An 18,908-nucleotide genomic window follows, 5' to 3' on the forward strand; every position below is an offset into this window, starting at 1 on the left:
ATTGAAACGTTGACAGGGCTGACAAAAACGCGATGATGAAGACCTTGTTTGATTGACGGGTATAGTATATGCCAAGTAAGCTAAGGTACTAATAATTACCTACCAATCTGAGCACGCCGATTGCAGTCATCATTGTGACCATACTTGGTGCACGTATCTGGAGCCCGCTGGGTCAGGAAACAAACATAAAAAAATTGATCCAGTCGGCCGAAAGACGAATGTGAGCGGGCATAAGGGGTTATGGACAATTCGCTGTCCGGGATTAAAGTCAAGCGCGAAAGCGCGAGTCTGCGGGAGCCCTAATGGGCCAACCAGACAGCCCCGACTGAATGCTCCACATGGAGACGACTGAGGCACGGAAGGGGTAGGATCTACAACTGGCTTAGCCCCGAGGCCGAGCCGACACCGCTTGAATTGAGAACTTGCCAGACGGACTGGATTACACGCGAGGCCGGGCTAGCTTACCTTTAGTTGAATCAATTTTTGTCGCATAAGGATGAAGATGACCTGAGGTCTGGAAATAAAGAAAAGATGCAATCAAAGCCCGAATTGCGAGACACAGAATCATTCTAGTTCTAGTCTAGAACTAGTAATAATGCGAGTATTAATGTGAGTGTGGATACCAAAGAAATGAATGACATGGACTCTCAAAACACACCATGATCGAAACTCGGTTTGGAGCACAGATAGCCCCAGATGTTGGATGTCTAAGGTATCCAATCAATCCAAGACTCCACCTACCTAAATGAATTGACTAGAGATCATCGTTGTACGTGGCACAAGATATGCACTTTCAGTACTCTGTAAATCTTTTTCTATTTTCACAAATCGATCAGTTCAGTTCTTTTTTTGGCGATAATAAGGCTGGGTTTCCACACTTTGAGTTGTAATTCTAGGTTCTTTTCTAAAGTCCGAGACCGTTGGTGCCCAATACCTAAAAGCAAGCTCCTCGTAACGTCGCTGCCTACATTCCTATCTTACCTAAGGTACCTTGGTTAAGGTGAATATCCAACGACTTCACTCCCGGTGCGCAATTTGTCATGTACTGTATGTAAGAAACAAATTTCTTTTGAGTCCAAATATGGTTACCAGTTAATTTGGATATGAATATCTTGACGAATGATACTTGAATCAAGGAAAATAATGGTTGGATTGGCACCCATCCCCTCAACATCCTTCACATCCTCTCTCAGCATGTGCCCCTATCTCGATATGCATGGTATTATCTCGCGTAAAGCAGAGCGAAGTTGTTGACCATTCAAATAGTTTCTCAGAAACTCGGAATTATTGCCCATTGTCGCCAACAATTTCATATTGGTTTCTAATCTCACCTCCAACACCAACGGAGAGCTGTCGGACTTAAATTGCTCACCGCTGATACTAGAACTAGGCTAGTACATAAGATTTTAATGGCCAAGGAAACCTCATCCATGCTCAACTTGTAAGCGATCATTTCCAAGGTCGAAAAGCAGTCATAGCTCGGAGTTTTCGACCGACTTCCGCGAGAGCTGCTCTTGATGATTATAAACAATCCCAGCTTGTAGGTCAGTATTAGCCCTCTGTCGTGCTTCCTTCGCGGATAATCAATTCGCCCGTGTTGTTCTCGATTCTTCAGAACCCGATCAACATGCGCCCGGTGCTTCTGTGCGCTATTCGCGAAGTAGGGCACATCGGGCACCACACGTTTGGCGAAGTGAAAAGTCAGTCCCCTCCACTCTCGGTATTGCGTTTGTTGCACCAATGACGGCAACTTGCATCTTCACCCCCAAATATCCACACATTCTATTTCTTTTGATTGCTTCTTTGTTGAGAGGTGTGACACCTTGCCGTGATGGAAATGTCAACTCGGAATTTCAGGACCAGTCACAACGTAGCTGGTCTCCACAGCCTTATCTTCTGGAGAGACGGCTGAGTTTCCATGAGGCGGTGACAGATTACAAATGCAAAGTACTCCGTATGCACTGAATGCCACATGGACAAGGGAATAAGAATAAGCCGGTAAGACCTTCTAACCCATCTCGTATAGACTACCATGCTGTGTTTTCCCCTAGCAAACAAACTGGATAGGTTTACAACTCTAAGGATAGGGCGTGATAAATGATGTATCAGAGCAGCATGAGAGTTGAGTGTGTTTTATATCTTTGTGATTAAATTCTGACCCCTTGGATCAATAGAAGCTTCATATTCTGCTTTGATATCTGATGAATGTTGGTATGTGGCGATAGCCCAATGCCTTTGAGAATTGTAAAACTGCTTATATGTTGCTTCGACCGTCCTCAAACGAGACAGACGAGGCACCGGCTGCCGAGCTGGGCTTCTGCAAGACCCTACTCCCGATTATGTTCTTGCAGAGTCCATAGCCTACACATTGTTCACTCGACACTCTTACTTCTCACCGGCAATCCGGCATAACAATCAGTTACCACAGAGCCCATCATACAGCTCTAACGGTCAGGAAGATAAGTCATAAGCGCGGAGCTACACGCGTACGTGGCGAATGGTCTGACGCATTAGCCTTATGGGTCCCTGCGCGCAATCATCACACAGCCCTGATGTGCTTGTTTGTCATTCAGCAACACTGCAGCAGCCGACCGGCGACTAGGCGGCGACTAGCAAGGTGCCCAATACCGACACAAGGCGTTGAAACTGCAACCTTCTCGCAAGAATTATTCATCCATTCTTCCAAACCTTGTCGTCAATTATTCCGAGTTTATTCCCCATAATCCAGATTGACACCCCAAAATCTATCCTCGGTGCCTTGTGATCAACAAGAGTTTCATTATGCTTCCAAGGATACACTCGTATTCTTATTCCATACTATTTCTGGATATGCCTGCTTGGCTTCTATGGATCGGACGACAAAACAAGGGTCACTTGCCCCATTAGGGATGAGGGCAATATAGCCACGACCTTCATTGGTCTGAGTTGCCCCAAGGAAGTCACCTTATCCCAGTTGCTACTGACTTAAACTTTACTATGATATCTAGCATACCTAGTTGGTCTAGAATCACTCCAGAACCACCCCTTTTCGGCTAAGCTTCATCAAAGCTAAAACTCACAACCGGTATCTAGTACACATAGAAGTTGGTTTCGTTCGGATCCCTCTCCTTCATCTTCTTGTTCTGCCTCTTCAACGCCAGCTTGAGCGACCAAGCCAGCGCCACGCAGCCCGCCGAGAAGGCAATGCTCGCCAGCCAGGGCGGGATGTATCGCGGTGCAAACTGCTTATCCCAGATGTACGGCATATAGATGGAAGACATGTTTCCTAGCGAGTTGGCGATGGCCAGGGACACCGACTTCTTCTCGTTGGTCTGACCGAGCGTCGAAGACACCCACCCTAGGATGATGTTGTTGATACCAAACGTGAAGCCCACAAACAGGAAAATACCCACCATCCGGGCCGGGACGTTGAACGTCGCGACGGGGAGGATGAAGCCGATTATGACGATGGACTTGCACACGGTGATGTGCCACGTCCGCTCGTTGAAATGCCCAGAGCTCTTGCCCATGATGACGGCCATGATGGCGGCGAAGAGATACGGCGGGAACGTCAACACCAGGCTCATAATCTTGTCCTGCACCAACGTCTGCAGCACCGTCGGCAAGAAGTTCTGGAAGCTGATGGACGACAGGTGAAAGTTGTACATGAGCACCAGTACCCACGTCCGCCAGTCCGCGGCCGCCTGCTTCAGCCCGAGCCACACGCTGGTGCCCTCTGCCAGGCCCGTCGTGTCCATGCAGATCCTCGCGTGCGCGAGCTGCTTTTCCTCCTCGCTCAGCCACCTCGTCGTGAGCGGGTGGTCCGGCAGCATGAAGAAGGCCATGATGGCCACCACGATGCTCAGCGCGCCCTGGATGATGAACAGCCACTGCCATCCCGCCAAACCGCGGGCGCCGCCAAGCCCCGAGAAGACCCCCGCCGCGATGAGCGGCGACACGGCGCTGGCTAGCATGTTGGCTGTGAAGAACCACGACATGCGCACGGCGATCTCCTTGCGCGTGTAGAACATGCTGATGACGTACAGGGCGCCGGGGTAAAAGGGTGCCTCGGTCACGCCGAGGAGGAAGCGGAAGGCGACCATGGTGGCGTAGTCATGCGCCAGGTACGTTAGCAGGCTGATGATGGACCACGCTAGGCAGAAGCCTGCCATGTACCATGACGGTTTGACTCTGGTGAGTATCATGTTGGAGGGGATTTGGAAGGCGATGTAGCTTTTTTTTTGGTGTGGGAGGGGTTTGTTAGTATCTCGCTGTGTAGTAGTATGGATGTGGTATGCTACTCTGGCAGCAACTACTTACCCAACAAACAGGATTGATACGCATGTGTTGTACTCGGTGCCCACTAGGTTCAGTCTCTTCTCGAGGTCGTCGAGCCGAGCATTTACCAGGGCGTTGCGGTCGAGGTAGTTGAATAGATACATGAGCCAGAGGATAGGCTGGTTGGGTAGGATATGGTTAGTCTTCAAACCAACGCTCCAGATTATACCAACGAGAAGCAATTTCCTCACAAGAATATGCCAGTCCAGCTTCCTGACCAGGGCGATTTCTCTCGGATCGGTCTTGGTGTGCGAGCCAAACTGGTCGACCTTGTCCACCATGGGGCCATTTTTAAACAGTCCCTCCTCATTGGTATGCGCGTGGCCGATTTGCTCTTCTTCAATCCGGATGTTGTTGGTAGCATCCCTCCCTGGGGGTACCGTGGGTTGTGTTGTCGCCATATCGACCGCTAAATATAAGCCCCAAGGGTTCTTTCTTGTTCGTATGTCCAGAGGCTAGAACTGAATACCCCTTATTCCTACTCTTTACTGAGCAACGTCCTGCAAGGCACTTGGGTGGTAAAAGAACAAAAGTCCAGAGCGAAGAAAACCTATTGGGGGATGTCCCTTTTTCATCGTCTTGTTTTGTTTTCTTTTTTTTTGGTCCGCTTAACATTAAATTACATGCAACCCCCGCGAAAGTTGGAGGGGGGTATAGGCTTGGTGAACGGCAGACAGCAAAAGCCAAGTCGGCATCAGAGTCGGGACATTAGACTTGACTACCTACCACCAAGATCCCTAGCTTGGTATTCTCGCGAAGATTTGTCACTCGCGCTATTTTATCTTCTTGGTTGCAACTTCTCCGCATGCCATGGAATTACCAAGACCTTTTTGGCATGCTGCCGAGCCGGTGCTGGTGTTGGGGGAAGGGTTGAGTGGGTGAGAATTATCTTTAAACGAGCGGCGTTGCTACGGCACAGTCACTGATGGAGACATTTGTTTGACATGGCTATTTTGACATTTCATGGCATATTGGCATCGCAATAGTGTTGAGTCACTTTTTTGCTCTCTCAAAGTCTATCTTGAAGATGCCATTGAAAAGGCAATGCCAAGCAAAGGACTCTTATTGTTTTTCTGTCCATCGATGTGGGGATAACTTATTGGGATCTTGGGTAACGACCGAGATCCTGGGGTAAGCAGAACTGGGGCCACGATTTGTTAATGGCTCTATGGGATTAATGTTTGCTGCCGCCTTAGCGTAATGGATGAGACTGCAAAGCCAATAATGGTTGAGGCCAAGCCTTGGTATTCACACTTGTGCCGTTCCTTGGTTGAAACTTTGCTCGCGTGGTAAAGTGTGACTAACCCCGTCTTCGGAGAAAACATCTATCTACTGGTATGTCTTTAACCAGGCAAGCCAGGTAATTTGTGTTTGGGGCCCGAAGCTTTGCCGACGAGGCCGTTTTGGAGCTTAGTTTCTCGAATGGCCGCTAGTTGCTTCAAGTAATTCGTGGTCGGATCTGACGAACTATTCTGGTCGCACTAAATGCCAAAACCTTGGGTTTGCATATCCCGCACAACTTCAGCTAATCTTTAAATCCCGTCGGCTTTACAGTTGTGGAAAGCTTAGTTCGGGTTGGTCGAGAACAACTGCCATCTACTACTTCACTCGGCATATTTATGCTCATAGACCACGATAACAGAACAACTAATTCCAGATAGTCAAGTCCTAAAAAGCCCAAGTTTAGAGTGCACCATCTTGCGCTTGATCAGCAAGGCCTACATATACAAAGTTTACGAGGATTGCCAGAAGGGACAGTGGCGGTTGTCATACTATGGATGGTCCTGAGCAGACATTATAGTTTAGGAATGATATAAGAAAAAGGCTATGAATTTGGCTTCTCATTGGTCGCGGCTATGATCCCGGCGTTTCTTTCATGTCTATAAGCCAAGACTATGCGGGGGAAACGTGGTGTGCTGCAGCAGAGCTCCAAGCCATCAACCTCGATCTCCCAAGCTAATGCCGGTTAATATGTTTGCCCTACATCAGCTGCTCAAGAGCTGAGCTTCCACCCGCATCTGTCAAAGTCAAGGCCCGCTTTTAGCCTATGTGAAGTTGTGATAAAGACAAAACCAGAAAAGAAGCCGAGAACTATTGTCGAGTCGAACCTGGAACTTCCAGCGTTGCAGCGCGTGGATTCTTCTCAGAGTGAAACCGCAGCTTCGTGGATGTGACCAGCACACCGGAGTAGTCGCACAATTCGGTGCACAAACATAGATACAGCATCCGCGCATCTCGAGAAAGATGCGATATTTTTGTTCAACGTTTGGTCAGTCCCGTGACTAGAGCAAAGAGTTGTTTGACCGAGAATCGACCGACAGCAAACGGAGGTAGGTACTTTACTCTGACTGGTTGTGCCGAGCCATTTTTATGTCTCCGAGGACCTTGTAAATAATGAGAATGAAATGATGATGGAATACTGGGAAACATTGCCGAAAGCGAAATGAAGTTCATTGTGGCCGTTTGCATGAAGACAGCTTGGCCAAAGTCAACAGAAAAATATGCATATATAAGAAACATAATAATAATAATAATAAAAAACCCTGAATTAAAAAAGAGCCGAACGCCTACGCTATTTTCAAATACCTGTCATGCCTACCCACGAGCAATCCCATGTCCATGCTGCTGCTGCTCCCGTTTCCTGTTTTGATGGCGAACATGTCTCCTATCATGAGACACCTCAGACACCTCTCGCCTCCGAACCCGTTGAGCCCTCTCATCCCTGCGCCAACTGCTGTGCTTCATCGTGCCAACTATGTCAACGCTTATGAGACCCGGACCCTTCTTGTTCTTCTTGCCACCGTGCGGACGGGCGAGGGGCCTATCTAGTAGGTCGTCATCCTCGAGCACAACCTCTCGATCCCCGCCGCGCGTGGGCTTGCCTCGTTGCTTCCTACCAAGCGGCGCGTCATCATGGTCCTCGAGCGTGACCGGGGTATCTTCCCCAATCACCGCCGGGCTCGGCCGTTTCTTGCCCTGTGGGCCCTTTGACGGACTGGGGAATGAGCCTCTGCCCGTGGGCTTCCCGGGATGGCCGAACGGCATCTGGTCATGGTCGTCATCGTCCATCATCCCACCTGGCCTCCCTGAAATGCCTCGTGGGGGATCACCACGCGGACCGTCAATGTCAGGTGGGCCCACTACAACCACTGGCGTGAGGATTATAGATCCTCCGTCGTCGAAGGGACCAGGCGATTGACCTTTTGGCTTTGGTGCGGCCGTGCCTCCCGAGGGAGGATTTATCATAAGCTGGCCGTCATCCAATTCCCCAATTGGTGCAGGTTTGGGTTTTGCTGTAGAGTCAAGTTGACCACCTCGAACTGGATTGATCTTGATGTCTGCAGGGAGTTTGTTGCCCGGCCCGGAAGAAGACAGTTTGTCGTCGAGCCCAGCAGGAGGCAGTTTGGTAATAGACCCAGAAGAAGGGAGCTTGCTGTCAGGTAAAGAAGCAGACGGCTTGGAAGCAGGCTGGGTCGGATTGACAGCGCTCAAGTCTTGGGGTAGTTCCGGCTTCCAGGAGCCAGGAAGACCTTGTGGGATACCATCGAGACCAACTTTACCTACGTCCACAGTAGGCAGCTGTGCAGGTCCATTACCCGTACCACCTCCGTTACCAGCTCCAGCTGCATTTCCAGCACTAGCTCCAGGGTTTCCATAGGGAGTGCCAGCACCGCTTTTATCTCCCATGTCGGGCTTAGACCCTGGTTTAGCTGAATTAGTAGTCGGTCCGTTGCCAACACCAACTCTAGGGTTTCCATTGGGAGTGCTAGCACTATTCTTATCTCCCCCTTCGGGATTGATAGAGTCACCGAGTTTGGACCCTGGTTTGACGGGAGTACCAGTTGGTCCGTTCTGGGGCGGCTGTGTTGATGAGGTCTTAGTGCCAGTAGAGGTAGGTCCAGGATTTGTGGACGTAGATGAGGTGGAGCTGGTTGTTGATGTAGACGATGTAGAGCTGCTCGTGGAGCTAGAACTGGTGCTCGTGCTCGATGTGCTGTTCGAGAATGTGCTAGTCGAGGTTGGCCCAGGTGGTCCGCCGGCACCTCCAGGCTTCACATCTGGTGCTGGTGTGATTGCCGGCGGCGTTTGCGAGCTTGAAGAAGTACTGGAGGATGTCGAAGTGGATGTAGAAGTTGTCGTCCTGTTTCCACCCGCTCCCAGGAATGGAGTCGGCGTCGTTGAGCCCGACGAGGTCGTGGTATTTGACCACTTTGGAGTTGTCGTCCCTGGGCCACCGGATGATGCCTCTGAGCCGGCAGGCTTTTTGTTTTTCCATTCGGCCTGCGCTTCAGGACTGAGCTTCTCCCAGTCCTTGTCGATGAGCTCCTCCACCTGACGATCATTAGCACCTGGGCTTGCCTTCTTGATGCGCTCCCTGTTCGCGTCCGCATAGTTGAGGAACGCGGGTGTGCCCACAACCACAAACCCACCATTCATCGGTGCATCGAGGATAACTCGCTTCATTTTGACTCCATGTTCTGGCTTGATGTACCTGGGTTTCAAAGGAACTGTCAATGCAAATGACAGGGCCGAGCAGGCCAATAAGGCGACGGCTTCGAGCCGCATTTTTGCCTTTTTTTTCGAGGTTATCGAATAAGACCTTCTGGGGTTTTGAGTTTCGATTTCAGTGCTGTAAGCTTTGATGTTTTTGATTCCCTTCTTGTCTCTTTCGCAGAGACTAGGTGCGGTATCAAGGCACCTCTCGTTCTGATGTTTTTGGTGTGGAAAAATGGGGTAAAAAGTCCATCGTAGGAAGATCGAAAACGTCCCTCGCAATGCGAGCAGACCAGTTGGAGAATATAATCCATGGCTGTGATGTGGGTAGTAAGTCGACACAAAAGACAGGATCGGTTTACTTGTGCGTCCGCAGTCTTGTAGTAATATGTCAAGGTTGTTGGCCTCCAAGTCTTCCCGAAGAATGCGATTCCAGTGCTTGGCTACTGGTGCTTACTGTAAGTGTCACTGAGACTGGGGCAGTGCAGGCAACAACCCCTGCAGCACTTAGTCTAGCAAGGCAAGTTCAAGTAGCGAGCGACCTTCAGGCACGGAATTCCTCACAGATTAAACCCACGTGATTGGACCCGTTTTTACCCGCCCAGTTAACCTTTGGAGCAGGCGGGCAATCAATCTGTCGGAAGTCACCGATTCAATTAATCGCCTGGTACATTTTCACATATTAGGCATCACTTTGGCAAGTGGGTAGGTATGCAATCAACTTAGTATTCAAATGTTTACAACCGGTTTCTCACCCAGCTTCATCCTTCAATCTAAATAAATATAAAATCATTCGTCCTTCGCTCACACCCGTTTACTTTCGTCTGGACCAAGCGCGCTCGCCTTCATTCCACCCATGTCAAGCACCACCTTCTGCACCACAACACCTGGCTCCATTAGCCAAAGCGAAATGGTGTGAGGACCGGCAGCTACAGTTCCGTTGATCTGAATGTTGGCGTTCCAGCCACCGCTCACCACAGCTGTACGCCAATCCCTTCCCTCTTGGTAAGGCGGCTGTGTAGACACAGGCTGCACCACCGCCGGCGCTCCTCCGTCTATGGACCATGCAAGCCGTAGCAGGCGCGTAGGGTCATGATTAAGAGATGCACCAAGCATCACAACGAGACGCGCCTGGCTTGACGACGTTGTCGTATACAGCGAGTACTTCAGGGCAGGACCTGATTCAGCAGTTTGCGTCTCCACCGTCACGGGCCAAAGCTTGATACCCGAGAGTGTCCTGCCGTAATGCGGGATCTCGATGTAGGAAACACCGTTCTTCTCTTCTGCAGATGAGAAATGAGCAGCCTCCATCGATACGACACCGCCAGACTCAACATGTCCGCTAAAGGTCGTGGGCACCTCGGTCTTGGTGATGGGCACAAGTACTGTGGCCACCAATTTGCAATCGCTCCTAACCCTCAGACCGACGTACGATGTTCCCGCAGGAGCCGCATCCCAATCGACGCTGATGATGCTGCGAACTTCAGAGCTGTCTCCTGTCGACGTGATCGAGCCCACACCGTTGCTGACTGTTACATATGTGGCGTTGGATACTATCGTATAATTACTGTTGCCGTCTTTCCGAGCAAAGACGTCAATGTATCTCTGCTCAGTTGAAGACATGAATGGATCCATAGGCAGCAGCGTCGCTTGTGCACCGTCATAGAACGAGGTTGATGACCCTTGAATGGCAACCCCCAAAGCGGTTTGACCTTCTCCAGCGGTTACGTTCTTGACGCTGGGCATGATGTTTCTGCTTGGGTCCTGCCAGTTGTCGTATCCGATATGAGGCTGGTTCACGAAGCCGTTCCACTTGCCGCCGTTGAGCGAGTGGTACATCTGCGTGATTTCTTCATCCTTTGCGAACAGAGCTTGGGCCTGTGCTGCAAGGGTGTTGGCACTGAGGCGTCCTTGACGAGATCGCCAGTCGTTAAGCGCCACCTTGATGTACAAATCGACAACTGTCTTGCCGGCCAGCACTGGGTGATAGACCATTTGGAAATATGAGATCTTTGTCTGGCTGTCAAGTCCGTCATATGCAGCTTGCGCCTTGGTCAAAAGGTCTTCCCATTGAGCCAAGTGACGCTCAGCCTCGTCATAGTTGGCTGTGCTGAAAGCGAATGGCTGTTCGCTCAGGAGCTCGTATTTACGACGCATCAGAAGGATACCGTACTCGTTCATGATCTCTGCGGTCACGTCGGCCACTGCGGAGCCAAACTCCCGGGTTGCCCATCTCTTGAGCCAGGCCGTGGTGCTGTCGGGAGTCTTGTGGGCGTCCATGTTGTAGGCCATGTCCATGAAGTGAAGCAGGGGTATTTCCTATTGTTGCAATCAGGTCAGCTTATGCATTCTTCAAAACGCCTACTTTTTCACGTTACTTACCAGCGGCTTGATGTCACCGACGTTGGCGATCCAAATTTGACGAGCATTCTTCTCGTATGCAAGCTGCATCTGCTCCCAAGTCTTGACCAACTGGATTGAGTTGATCCACTTGTAGTTGCGAGGCGAACCGACATAGTCAAAATGGTAGTAAACGCCTGCACCCGCGACGCGATCTCTTTCGGCAGCAGTCGGCACGCGCAGGATATTACCCGAGTTGTCATCGGTCCACAACAATGTCACGGTGTCTGGGACCTTCATTCCGGCAGTATAATATCCAAGAACCTCCTACACAAGAGTTAGTGCTCCATCAGGTATTGAAGCATATTTAAGACAAAGAAGCACGAAGCTCACCTTGTACAACACCCATGTCTGCGGGATGGTCGCCATGTCGGTAGTGCCATAGGCCTCGGAGAGGAGTTGCTCCTGGACCTGGATGATCTGTTCCAGCGACTGGGGGTTCAACGTAGGCGAGGCTTCGTCGCCGCTACCACGCATGCCCATAGTCCACATGGTCTCCCAGTTCCTGGCTCGGCTGATGCCTTCCTTGAAGAAGTTTGTCACCGAGTTTCGGTTGCTGCTCCAGTCCCAGTTGCCTTGATTGTACCGCTTTTGCTCTTCTTCGGACCTGGCCATCGGTTCGTGGTGACTTGTGCCCATCACCACGCCAAACTCTTCCGCAAGAGGTCCGTTCTTGGGGTCCTCGACGTAGAACATGCGACCCCACATGGCCGGCCAGATGTCTAGTCCTGTTAGTACTAATATGGGCGTATTATCAAGATGCTCACAGATACAACAGTCAACTTACAATTTCCCTTCAACCTCAAACACAGCTCAAACACCAGCCGGTAGAACTGGGAGTTGAATCCGCCCGTGTTGCGGTTGATCCAGCTTTGCAAAGCAGGCGCCTCATCGTTAATGAAGAAGCCTCGGTACTTGACAGACGGCGGACCCTGAACCTTCTTTTCCTCCGTCACCCAAATGCCATCGGGCTTGGTCTTTACCGGGACATCAGCCCACCAATACAGCGGCGATACGCCCATGGTTTCGGAAACGTCGTACATGCCGTACACGGCGCCGCGACGATCGCTCCCGGCAATGACCAGAGCCCAAGGCACACCCTCAGCAGGCTCCTTGACTAGCTGGGAGACGTACGACTCCCACTTGCCCGTCGTGGCCGACACGTCGATCTTGTTGGCCGACACCAAACCATCGATGAGTGTTGAGTTGCCGATGGTGCCGACGATGACGACAGGGCGACCGTCGGACGACGAGTCGGAGTCGGAAACGGTCCCGTTGGTGCCCACAACGCGGCCAAAGTCGTTGGCAAGGTCTTGAGCCACGCGTTTCACGGCGGGCCAGTCATTGTTCGAGACTTGGATCACGGGAGCAAGGCCCGTGGCTGCCAGCTTGAAGTCGCTCTCCCCGGCCGTGAAGGTCAGAAGGGCCGCATGGGCAGTGCTCAGGGCCGCGGCCAGCAGAGCGCAGGGAGTAAACTTGCGCACCATGTCGGGTGATTTGGTTGGCCGGTGCGTGAAGGTGGACTTTTTGTAGAGGCAAGGGATAGGGCGCAATGTCCTGTCCTATATATACATTGTATATAAATCGTCAATTTCGGCGAATCGCCCCCCCGTTGTACAACCCCTGCTGCTGTTATGCAGGTCCCCGCATCAGGTCCAGACTGTTGCTTCCCCAAGACGGCTCTTTCCAGACTTTTGTCAGGGCCGAAGGAGGGTCGCTTGTTCGGCAGCATTCCCGAGGCTTTTCGTAGTGGGCAAAACGGGGGCCGAGTTCTACTGAACGAAAAAGAATTGGGGATTTTGAACTTTAGCCGAATGTGGTGCCTAGTGTTTGTGCAGCAGCCGATTCGTGGGAAATTTTGATTTTATTTTCTTTAAAAGAAACTCCTCCTTCTCTGCTGGAGTATTTTTGGCGGCTTTGCGGGCTTTGTAAATGTAATATTGAACAGGCATATTTAGGCATAATTGAAAGAGCTGGTCTTGGCTTGCTTGTCGGGCGTCTTGTCGTACCCGGAGTTCCATCAATTGCGGGTGTGGCTACACTGGCGCAACTGGAAAAACAATGGATTCTGGTTGCAATGATCAATCGCGATTTTTTTTCTCTAGATAATTTCAATTGCTTTTAGTTTTCTCGATCCACATAATGGTCCTCTTGGGTAGGTAACCTTTAACCTCAAAGTTGGCCTCCTTCCAAATTCGGAGTTAATAGTGCGTCTACCAACGTTTGATTCCCCAAACATATTCACACTTGAGGTCCTCTAGAGCTTGGTCCATATATAAACCAGATGAGCACGATAAAATGATAAATTTATCAACGCCTTGTCTGGTCTACAAATTTTTCGTAGGGAGCGCAGTGCAAAGACTAAGCATATCTGCCTGAGAAGCGAGGTACTTACGCTACCAGCCCAGTACATATATCTAAAAGAAAGGTTTCATTACGTTCATACCGATGTTTTCAAGCCAATAACTTTTTGGCCGTAATGAAGAGCTGAGCGACCGAACTGGTTACGCGCCAAACAGGGATGTAAACCCTAACCCGCCTCGGTCGGGTTGCTTGACTCGATCATGCATGGGATTAACTGATTGCATCATCGGCTCCGAAACTGTCGTGAACGCCGAATCCATTGACTTTCCTTGTCAAGACATACAATCCACCCATAAAATGCTTCTTCTTTAAACTTGTCACATCTACAAATAGACCAATTGCTTCTCGGGAACCGACCCGAAAGCTCATCAATTGGCTTGTCCAAGTATTTTCGAATTGGCGCGGCAGCGTTCACGCGACAGCACCGATCCCGAGCACGGATGAGATCGCGGGTGCCCGCCATTTGGTCCACTTCCGCAACATGATGAACGGCAGCAGCAGTCGAGCCCCTCCGCAATCATGATTACACGAAACATACCCCGAGCAGCGTTGCTCTCCTCGAGGGCGACGCTCTCGGGCTGTCAACACCGACACCTACCACCATGGCCGCCTCGATTCCCCTCGAGCAGAATCCGCGCGCTCGTCACCTCGACCCCGCGACGAGCCAGCGCTCCTCCCACTCCGCCGCCGCCTTCCACCGGCCCCAGCTCCCCTCGGGCTGCCGCAGCGACGCCTCCAAAAGACTTCCTGGCCACACCGGATAAGACCAATCAGGAGCAGAGAAAGGCAGACTGGGCGATAATAAGGGAGATGTCCCACTACCTGTGGCCCAAGGACAGCTTCAGCACAAAGATGCGCGTCTCTCTGGCCGTGTCTCTTCTGATCAGCGCCAAGGTCCTCAACGTGCAGGTACCATTTTACTTCAAGAGCATCGTTGACGCCATGAATGTGGACGTTGGCGCCATGGGGGGCACGGCTGCTGCGGTCGCGGGCTCCATGATTCTTGCGTACGGCGCGACGCGGATCGGTGCCACCGTTTTCCAGGAGCTTCGCAATGCCGTCTTTGCCTCGGTCGCGCAAAAGGCGATCCGCAAGGTGGCGGCCAACGTGTTTGATCACCTGCTGCGGCTGGACTTGGCTTTCCACCTGTCCAAGCAGACTGGTGGTCTGACGAGGGCCATCGACCGTGGAACCAAGGGCATCAGCTTTTTGCTCACCAGCATGGTATTCCACGTCATTCCGACAGCCTTGGAGATTACCATGGTCTGTGGCATCTTGACGTGGCAGTACGGAGCGCAGTTTGCCCTCATAACAGCCGTTACCATGAGCGCATACACTGCCTTTACGATCTGGACCACGGCGTGGAGGACAAAGTTCCGGCGCCAAGCCAATGCTGCCGATAACCGGGCGTCTACCGTAGCTGTGGACTCTTTGATCAACTACGAGGCCGTCAAGTACTTTAACAATGAGAAGTACGAGGTCAAGCGCTATGATGATGCTTTGAAGCAGTATGAGAAGAGCTCCATCAAAGTCGCGACGTCGCTCGCATTCCTCAACAGCGGGCAGAACATCATCTTTTCTTCCGCTTTAACTGCCATGATGTACCTGGGGGCAAATGGCATTGCTCAGGGCAGCCTCTCGGTTGGTGATTTGGTCATGATCAACCAGCTCGTGTTCCAGTTGTCAGTGCCACTGAACTTTCTTGGCTCCGTGTATCGCGAGCTTCGCCAGTCTTTGCTGGATATGGAGACGCTCTTCAACCTGCAAAAAGTCAACGTTACTATCAAAGAGCAGCCGGATGCCAAGCCACTGTCATTGAGCAAGGGCGGCGAGATCCGTTTTGAGAATGTCAACTTCGGCTACCACCCCGATCGGCCCATCCTACGTGATCTAACCGTTACCATCCCAGCCGGGAAGAAGGTGGCTATAGTAGGCCCCAGCGGCTGTGGAAAGTCTACACTTCTTAGGCTGTTGTTCAGGTTCTACGACGCCCAATCCGGAAGGATTTTGATCGACGACCAGGATATCCGCAGTGTGCAGCTTGACTCACTTCGTAAGAGCATCGGTGTTGTGCCGCAGGACACCCCACTCTTCAACGAAACTGTGGAGCTCAACATCCGATACGGCGACATGTCGGCACCGCGAGAGCAGGTCGTGGCAGCAGCGAAACGTGCCCGCATTCACGATACGGTGGAGTCATGGCCTGACGGATATGCTACCAAGGTTGGCGAGAGGGGATTGATGATATCGGGCGGAGAGAAGCAAAGACTAGCCGTGTCGCGGCTGCTGCTCAAGGATCCGCCACTGTTGTTTTTCGACGAGGCTACGAGTGCATTAGACACGCATACGGAGCAGGCTCTGATGCAGAACATCAACTCGATTCTGCGTGAGAAGAGGCGCACCAGCGTTTTTGTTGCACATCGACTGCGGACCATCTTTGACTCTGATCTCATTATTGTTCTCAAGGAAGGGCACGTAGCCGAAATGGGCTCTCACAAGGAGTTGATTGACCGAGGTGGTCTGTATTCTGAGCTGTGGAGTGGTGAGTACTTTCCCTGATTCCTAACCCATGTTCTAGACCATGCCCAGTAACTTTGACCCCACCCGTGGGACCATTACTGACCTGATCACCGTCACCTCAGCGCAAGAAACACTGTTCAATGCAGATGGGTCGGAGAAAAACGAATAAGTGCCGGACAAGAGCGGTCGCCCCAGATCATCTTGAATGCTTGGCAAAGTAGATGAACCGGAATCTCAAAATGCCGGCCGGATGTTGCGGATCTGCATTTGACGGCGTTTTGGTACGGGCGCTTTCAAAGTCCAGCATACGAAGTGTTACATGGTGCCGGTGGCTGGCTGGCGTCTTTGCATATAGATTAGCGGTCTGATCCTGGATAGTCTCCCGACATGTGACTGGGATTATTTTTTTTTTTTTTTTTTTTGCTTGTTGATTTTGGCACCTTATAGAGACTGCACTTTATACCCTTACGTTTTTGTTCCATGGTGCTTATCCGCTTCTATTAAGCTAGGGAGAATTATTTCTTGTCTGGCCATCCAGAAAACGCCAACGTAGCGTGCTATAGGCATTTAACAAACTAAAATTACAGGCCACACCCTTGTCGCCAGATCTGTAAGAAATCGTCCGCCTCACTTTCATCTATCCCTACCCTTATTCATCTTTTCACCGCCCCCCTAAGAAAAAAAAGAGTTTTTTTTTGTCTAACTTTGGCAGATCAAATCCGCCCTGGTTCAGACAAATGCCCGCCGACTCTGAGGCGGCCGACGCCAAGCATGAGCCGCCGCACGAAAGGCATCCACGAACCGGCCCCGGAACCCAGTCCGCGCCCGCACTGGTTGAAAATCTGACAAGGGTTGTTGCTGTTGCAGAAGCGCTTCTTGGGCCTGCTCGTACTCTTCCTCCTCGGCCACTTGGGGAAAGCGGCTGCTGTCGATAGCGTGTTTCTCCGGGGACTTGAGCAACATCTTGCCACTGCTGCTGCTGCTGCCGCTCGCGCCCACCGCCTTCTTGCTGCTGCTGCCGATGCTACCGCCGCCGCCGCCACCGCTCAGGAACAAACCCCGATCCTTGACGGGTACTTCGTCAAACTCCTCGCCCCGCAGAGGCCAGAACGTCTTGGAAAGCTTGCGAGGCGGGGCGACGCTGTATGCGGGCGGCGGGCCGGACGGCGCAGGGGCCGGTGGCGTTGTGCGCTCCTCGACTGCGGTGTGTGCTGGTGGTGCTGGTGCTGGTGCTGATTCTTGTGCCGGCAGTGCTGCTGCTCGCTGTAGCGGCCGATGGCGGTGCTCAGAGTCCGGCATCGGCTGCTGGATGTGAAGTCGCGATATCTCGCCCTGGCCTCTGGCTCGCCGCCGGGCTGCGCAGCGGCCTCCTACGTTGTGGGGGCCGCAGGCGACGGAGGCCCTCCTCTGGGAGCATCTACGGCCCATTTTCTTTTCGGATTTATAGTCTCGACTTTTTTGTTTCTTGGGGATTTTGCTGGAAATGTTCTAGTCGTTTTATAAGTATAAGAGAACTGGTAAGTATAATGTGCAAGAGGTTGTAGTTTATTTCGTCAAAGGAACATGACCACTTGAACATCTTTTTTTTCTTGAACATTTCTTGATAGCTGCTAGATATAAAAAGTCTATCTCGTCCGGTCAGCCTCCTTCTGTATTTTGTGTTCGTAATCGGCTGAACTTGAAGTCAGACGAAAACATTTAGACAAAGTCACAATTGCCCGACAGATAACATATTGCAGGTTGCCGCGTTTCAGACATTGGATTATGTCTGGGGGGACAAAAGAAGGAACCGCCGTAAAGAAAGCACAGAAGTTTGGACTGAAATAAGAATGTGGAGGAGAAAGAGAGAGAAGCTGTGCTCGGACAGGTCCGCGCCCATCAGATTGGCAGCCATGTTAAAACAGACCCATATGCAAGCTGTAGATCTGACTGTATTTGATTGACTTGTAGTCTTGAAAATGAACATGCACTGCATACCAAAAAAAAGAAGAGAATATATATAATTGGAAAGTCCGAACTTGAACCTGATTCCCGGAATCATTGGTTTGAGGTACATATGTGCTGAGAGCTCTAGATATTTCAAGGATGGGATAACTTCTTCTAGAAAGAAAATATAATCCGGAGCTATACATAAAAAGTATACATGGTGCATCACATGACGACAAACCCCTCAAAGACCCTATTTCCTAAGTGATCGCGACGTCATTGCAAGGTTTACGTAGGACCCCGCAAGCCGGCTTATAGTCCGGTCTTTTCTAAACACGATCTTTGATGTTATCCTCCGATATTGTATATCTTTTTAGGAGAAGAAAAATGATGAAGATCAGCGACAGGACATCAGTGGCTGTTGTTATTACGTGGGTGGGTTATAGGGGGGTAGCCTTGGTAACTGGAACAGACCTGAGAGAATCAGGCAAAGCCAAGACCACCATTTCTTTCGTCTCGTGCCGATCATAAATCATAAATGGAGTGCAGACGTACGTACATGATGGCTGCTTGGGCTTATCGGGAAATGATATACATGTGTAAGAATTTATGCATACAAATAAAAGCCGGAGAGGTCACGAAAGTTACGGAGTACACCATAACACGTCAGGATGAACTCCGCAGTATACTCCGTACTTGGGCATTATGCTATGTTGGACCGGCTATCTGTACGGACTATGCTGGCCTCACCTTTTTTTTTCCTGCTTGGATTAATGCAGGATCGAATCGGGATTAGGCGGGTGGGCATGGACCCCTCGTGTGATCAAAAATGCGATGATCCCTGGCAGATAAGAACAAAACAAATGAAAAAAAAAAAAAAAAAAAAA

General features: G+C 50.9%; 6 protein-coding genes across 6 annotated transcripts; 2 read left to right on the forward strand and 4 right to left on the reverse strand.

Annotated features, from left to right (window-relative positions):
• Positions 1 to 870: 870 nt before the first annotated feature.
• Positions 871 to 1,324, forward strand: PgNI_00627 (uncharacterized protein; the record flags this gene model as incomplete). The annotated part of the gene is made up of 2 exons (XM_031120705.1): positions 871 to 1,047; positions 1,267 to 1,324. A coding segment is annotated over one exon (129 nt), but the record flags the coding sequence as incomplete, so codon positions are not given.
• A 1,744-nt stretch (positions 1,325 to 3,068) lies between these two features.
• On the reverse strand, positions 3,069 to 4,718 carry PgNI_00628 (uncharacterized protein; the record flags this gene model as incomplete). Its single annotated transcript, XM_031120706.1, has 2 exons — positions 3,069 to 4,212; positions 4,300 to 4,718. 2 exons carry the CDS (start codon positions 4,716 to 4,718, stop codon positions 3,069 to 3,071), a joined length of 1,563 nt encoding a protein of 520 aa, XP_030986800.1.
• A 2,194-nt stretch (positions 4,719 to 6,912) lies between these two features.
• PgNI_00629 (uncharacterized protein) lies at positions 6,913 to 8,883 on the reverse strand (the record flags this gene model as incomplete). Its single annotated transcript, XM_031120707.1, has 1 exon — positions 6,913 to 8,883. One exon carries the CDS (start codon positions 8,881 to 8,883, stop codon positions 6,913 to 6,915), a length of 1,971 nt encoding a protein of 656 aa, XP_030986799.1.
• A 732-nt stretch (positions 8,884 to 9,615) lies between these two features.
• Positions 9,616 to 12,808, reverse strand: PgNI_00630 (uncharacterized protein; the record flags this gene model as incomplete). The annotated part of the gene is made up of 4 exons (XM_031120708.1): positions 11,999 to 12,808; positions 11,545 to 11,933; positions 11,194 to 11,478; positions 9,616 to 11,130 (listed from the first exon to the last, which is right to left on the reverse strand). The coding sequence occupies exons 1-4, from the start codon at positions 12,696 to 12,698 to the stop codon at positions 9,616 to 9,618; spliced, it is 2,889 nt and encodes a 962-aa protein (XP_030988101.1). The 5' UTR covers positions 12,699 to 12,808.
• A 972-nt stretch (positions 12,809 to 13,780) lies between these two features.
• PgNI_00631 (uncharacterized protein) lies at positions 13,781 to 16,546 on the forward strand. The gene is made up of 2 exons (XM_031120709.1): positions 13,781 to 16,117; positions 16,218 to 16,546. The coding sequence occupies exons 1-2, from the start codon at positions 14,095 to 14,097 to the stop codon at positions 16,262 to 16,264; spliced, it is 2,070 nt and encodes a 689-aa protein (XP_030986281.1). The 5' UTR covers positions 13,781 to 14,094; the 3' UTR covers positions 16,265 to 16,546.
• Positions 16,547 to 16,824: 278 nt separating this feature from the next.
• On the reverse strand, positions 16,825 to 17,523 carry PgNI_00632 (uncharacterized protein; the record flags this gene model as incomplete). The annotated part of the gene is made up of 1 exon (XM_031120710.1): positions 16,825 to 17,523. The coding sequence occupies one exon, from the start codon at positions 17,521 to 17,523 to the stop codon at positions 16,825 to 16,827; it is 699 nt and encodes a 232-aa protein (XP_030988103.1).
• Positions 17,524 to 18,908: the final 1,385 nt, after the last annotated feature.

The sequence above is a fragment of the Pyricularia grisea genome, assembly GCF_004355905.1.
Source record: "Pyricularia grisea strain NI907 chromosome Unknown Pyricularia_grisea_NI907_Scaffold_1, whole genome shotgun sequence".
In the NCBI taxonomy this organism is placed as follows: Eukaryota; Fungi; Ascomycota; class Sordariomycetes; order Magnaporthales; family Pyriculariaceae; genus Pyricularia; species Pyricularia grisea.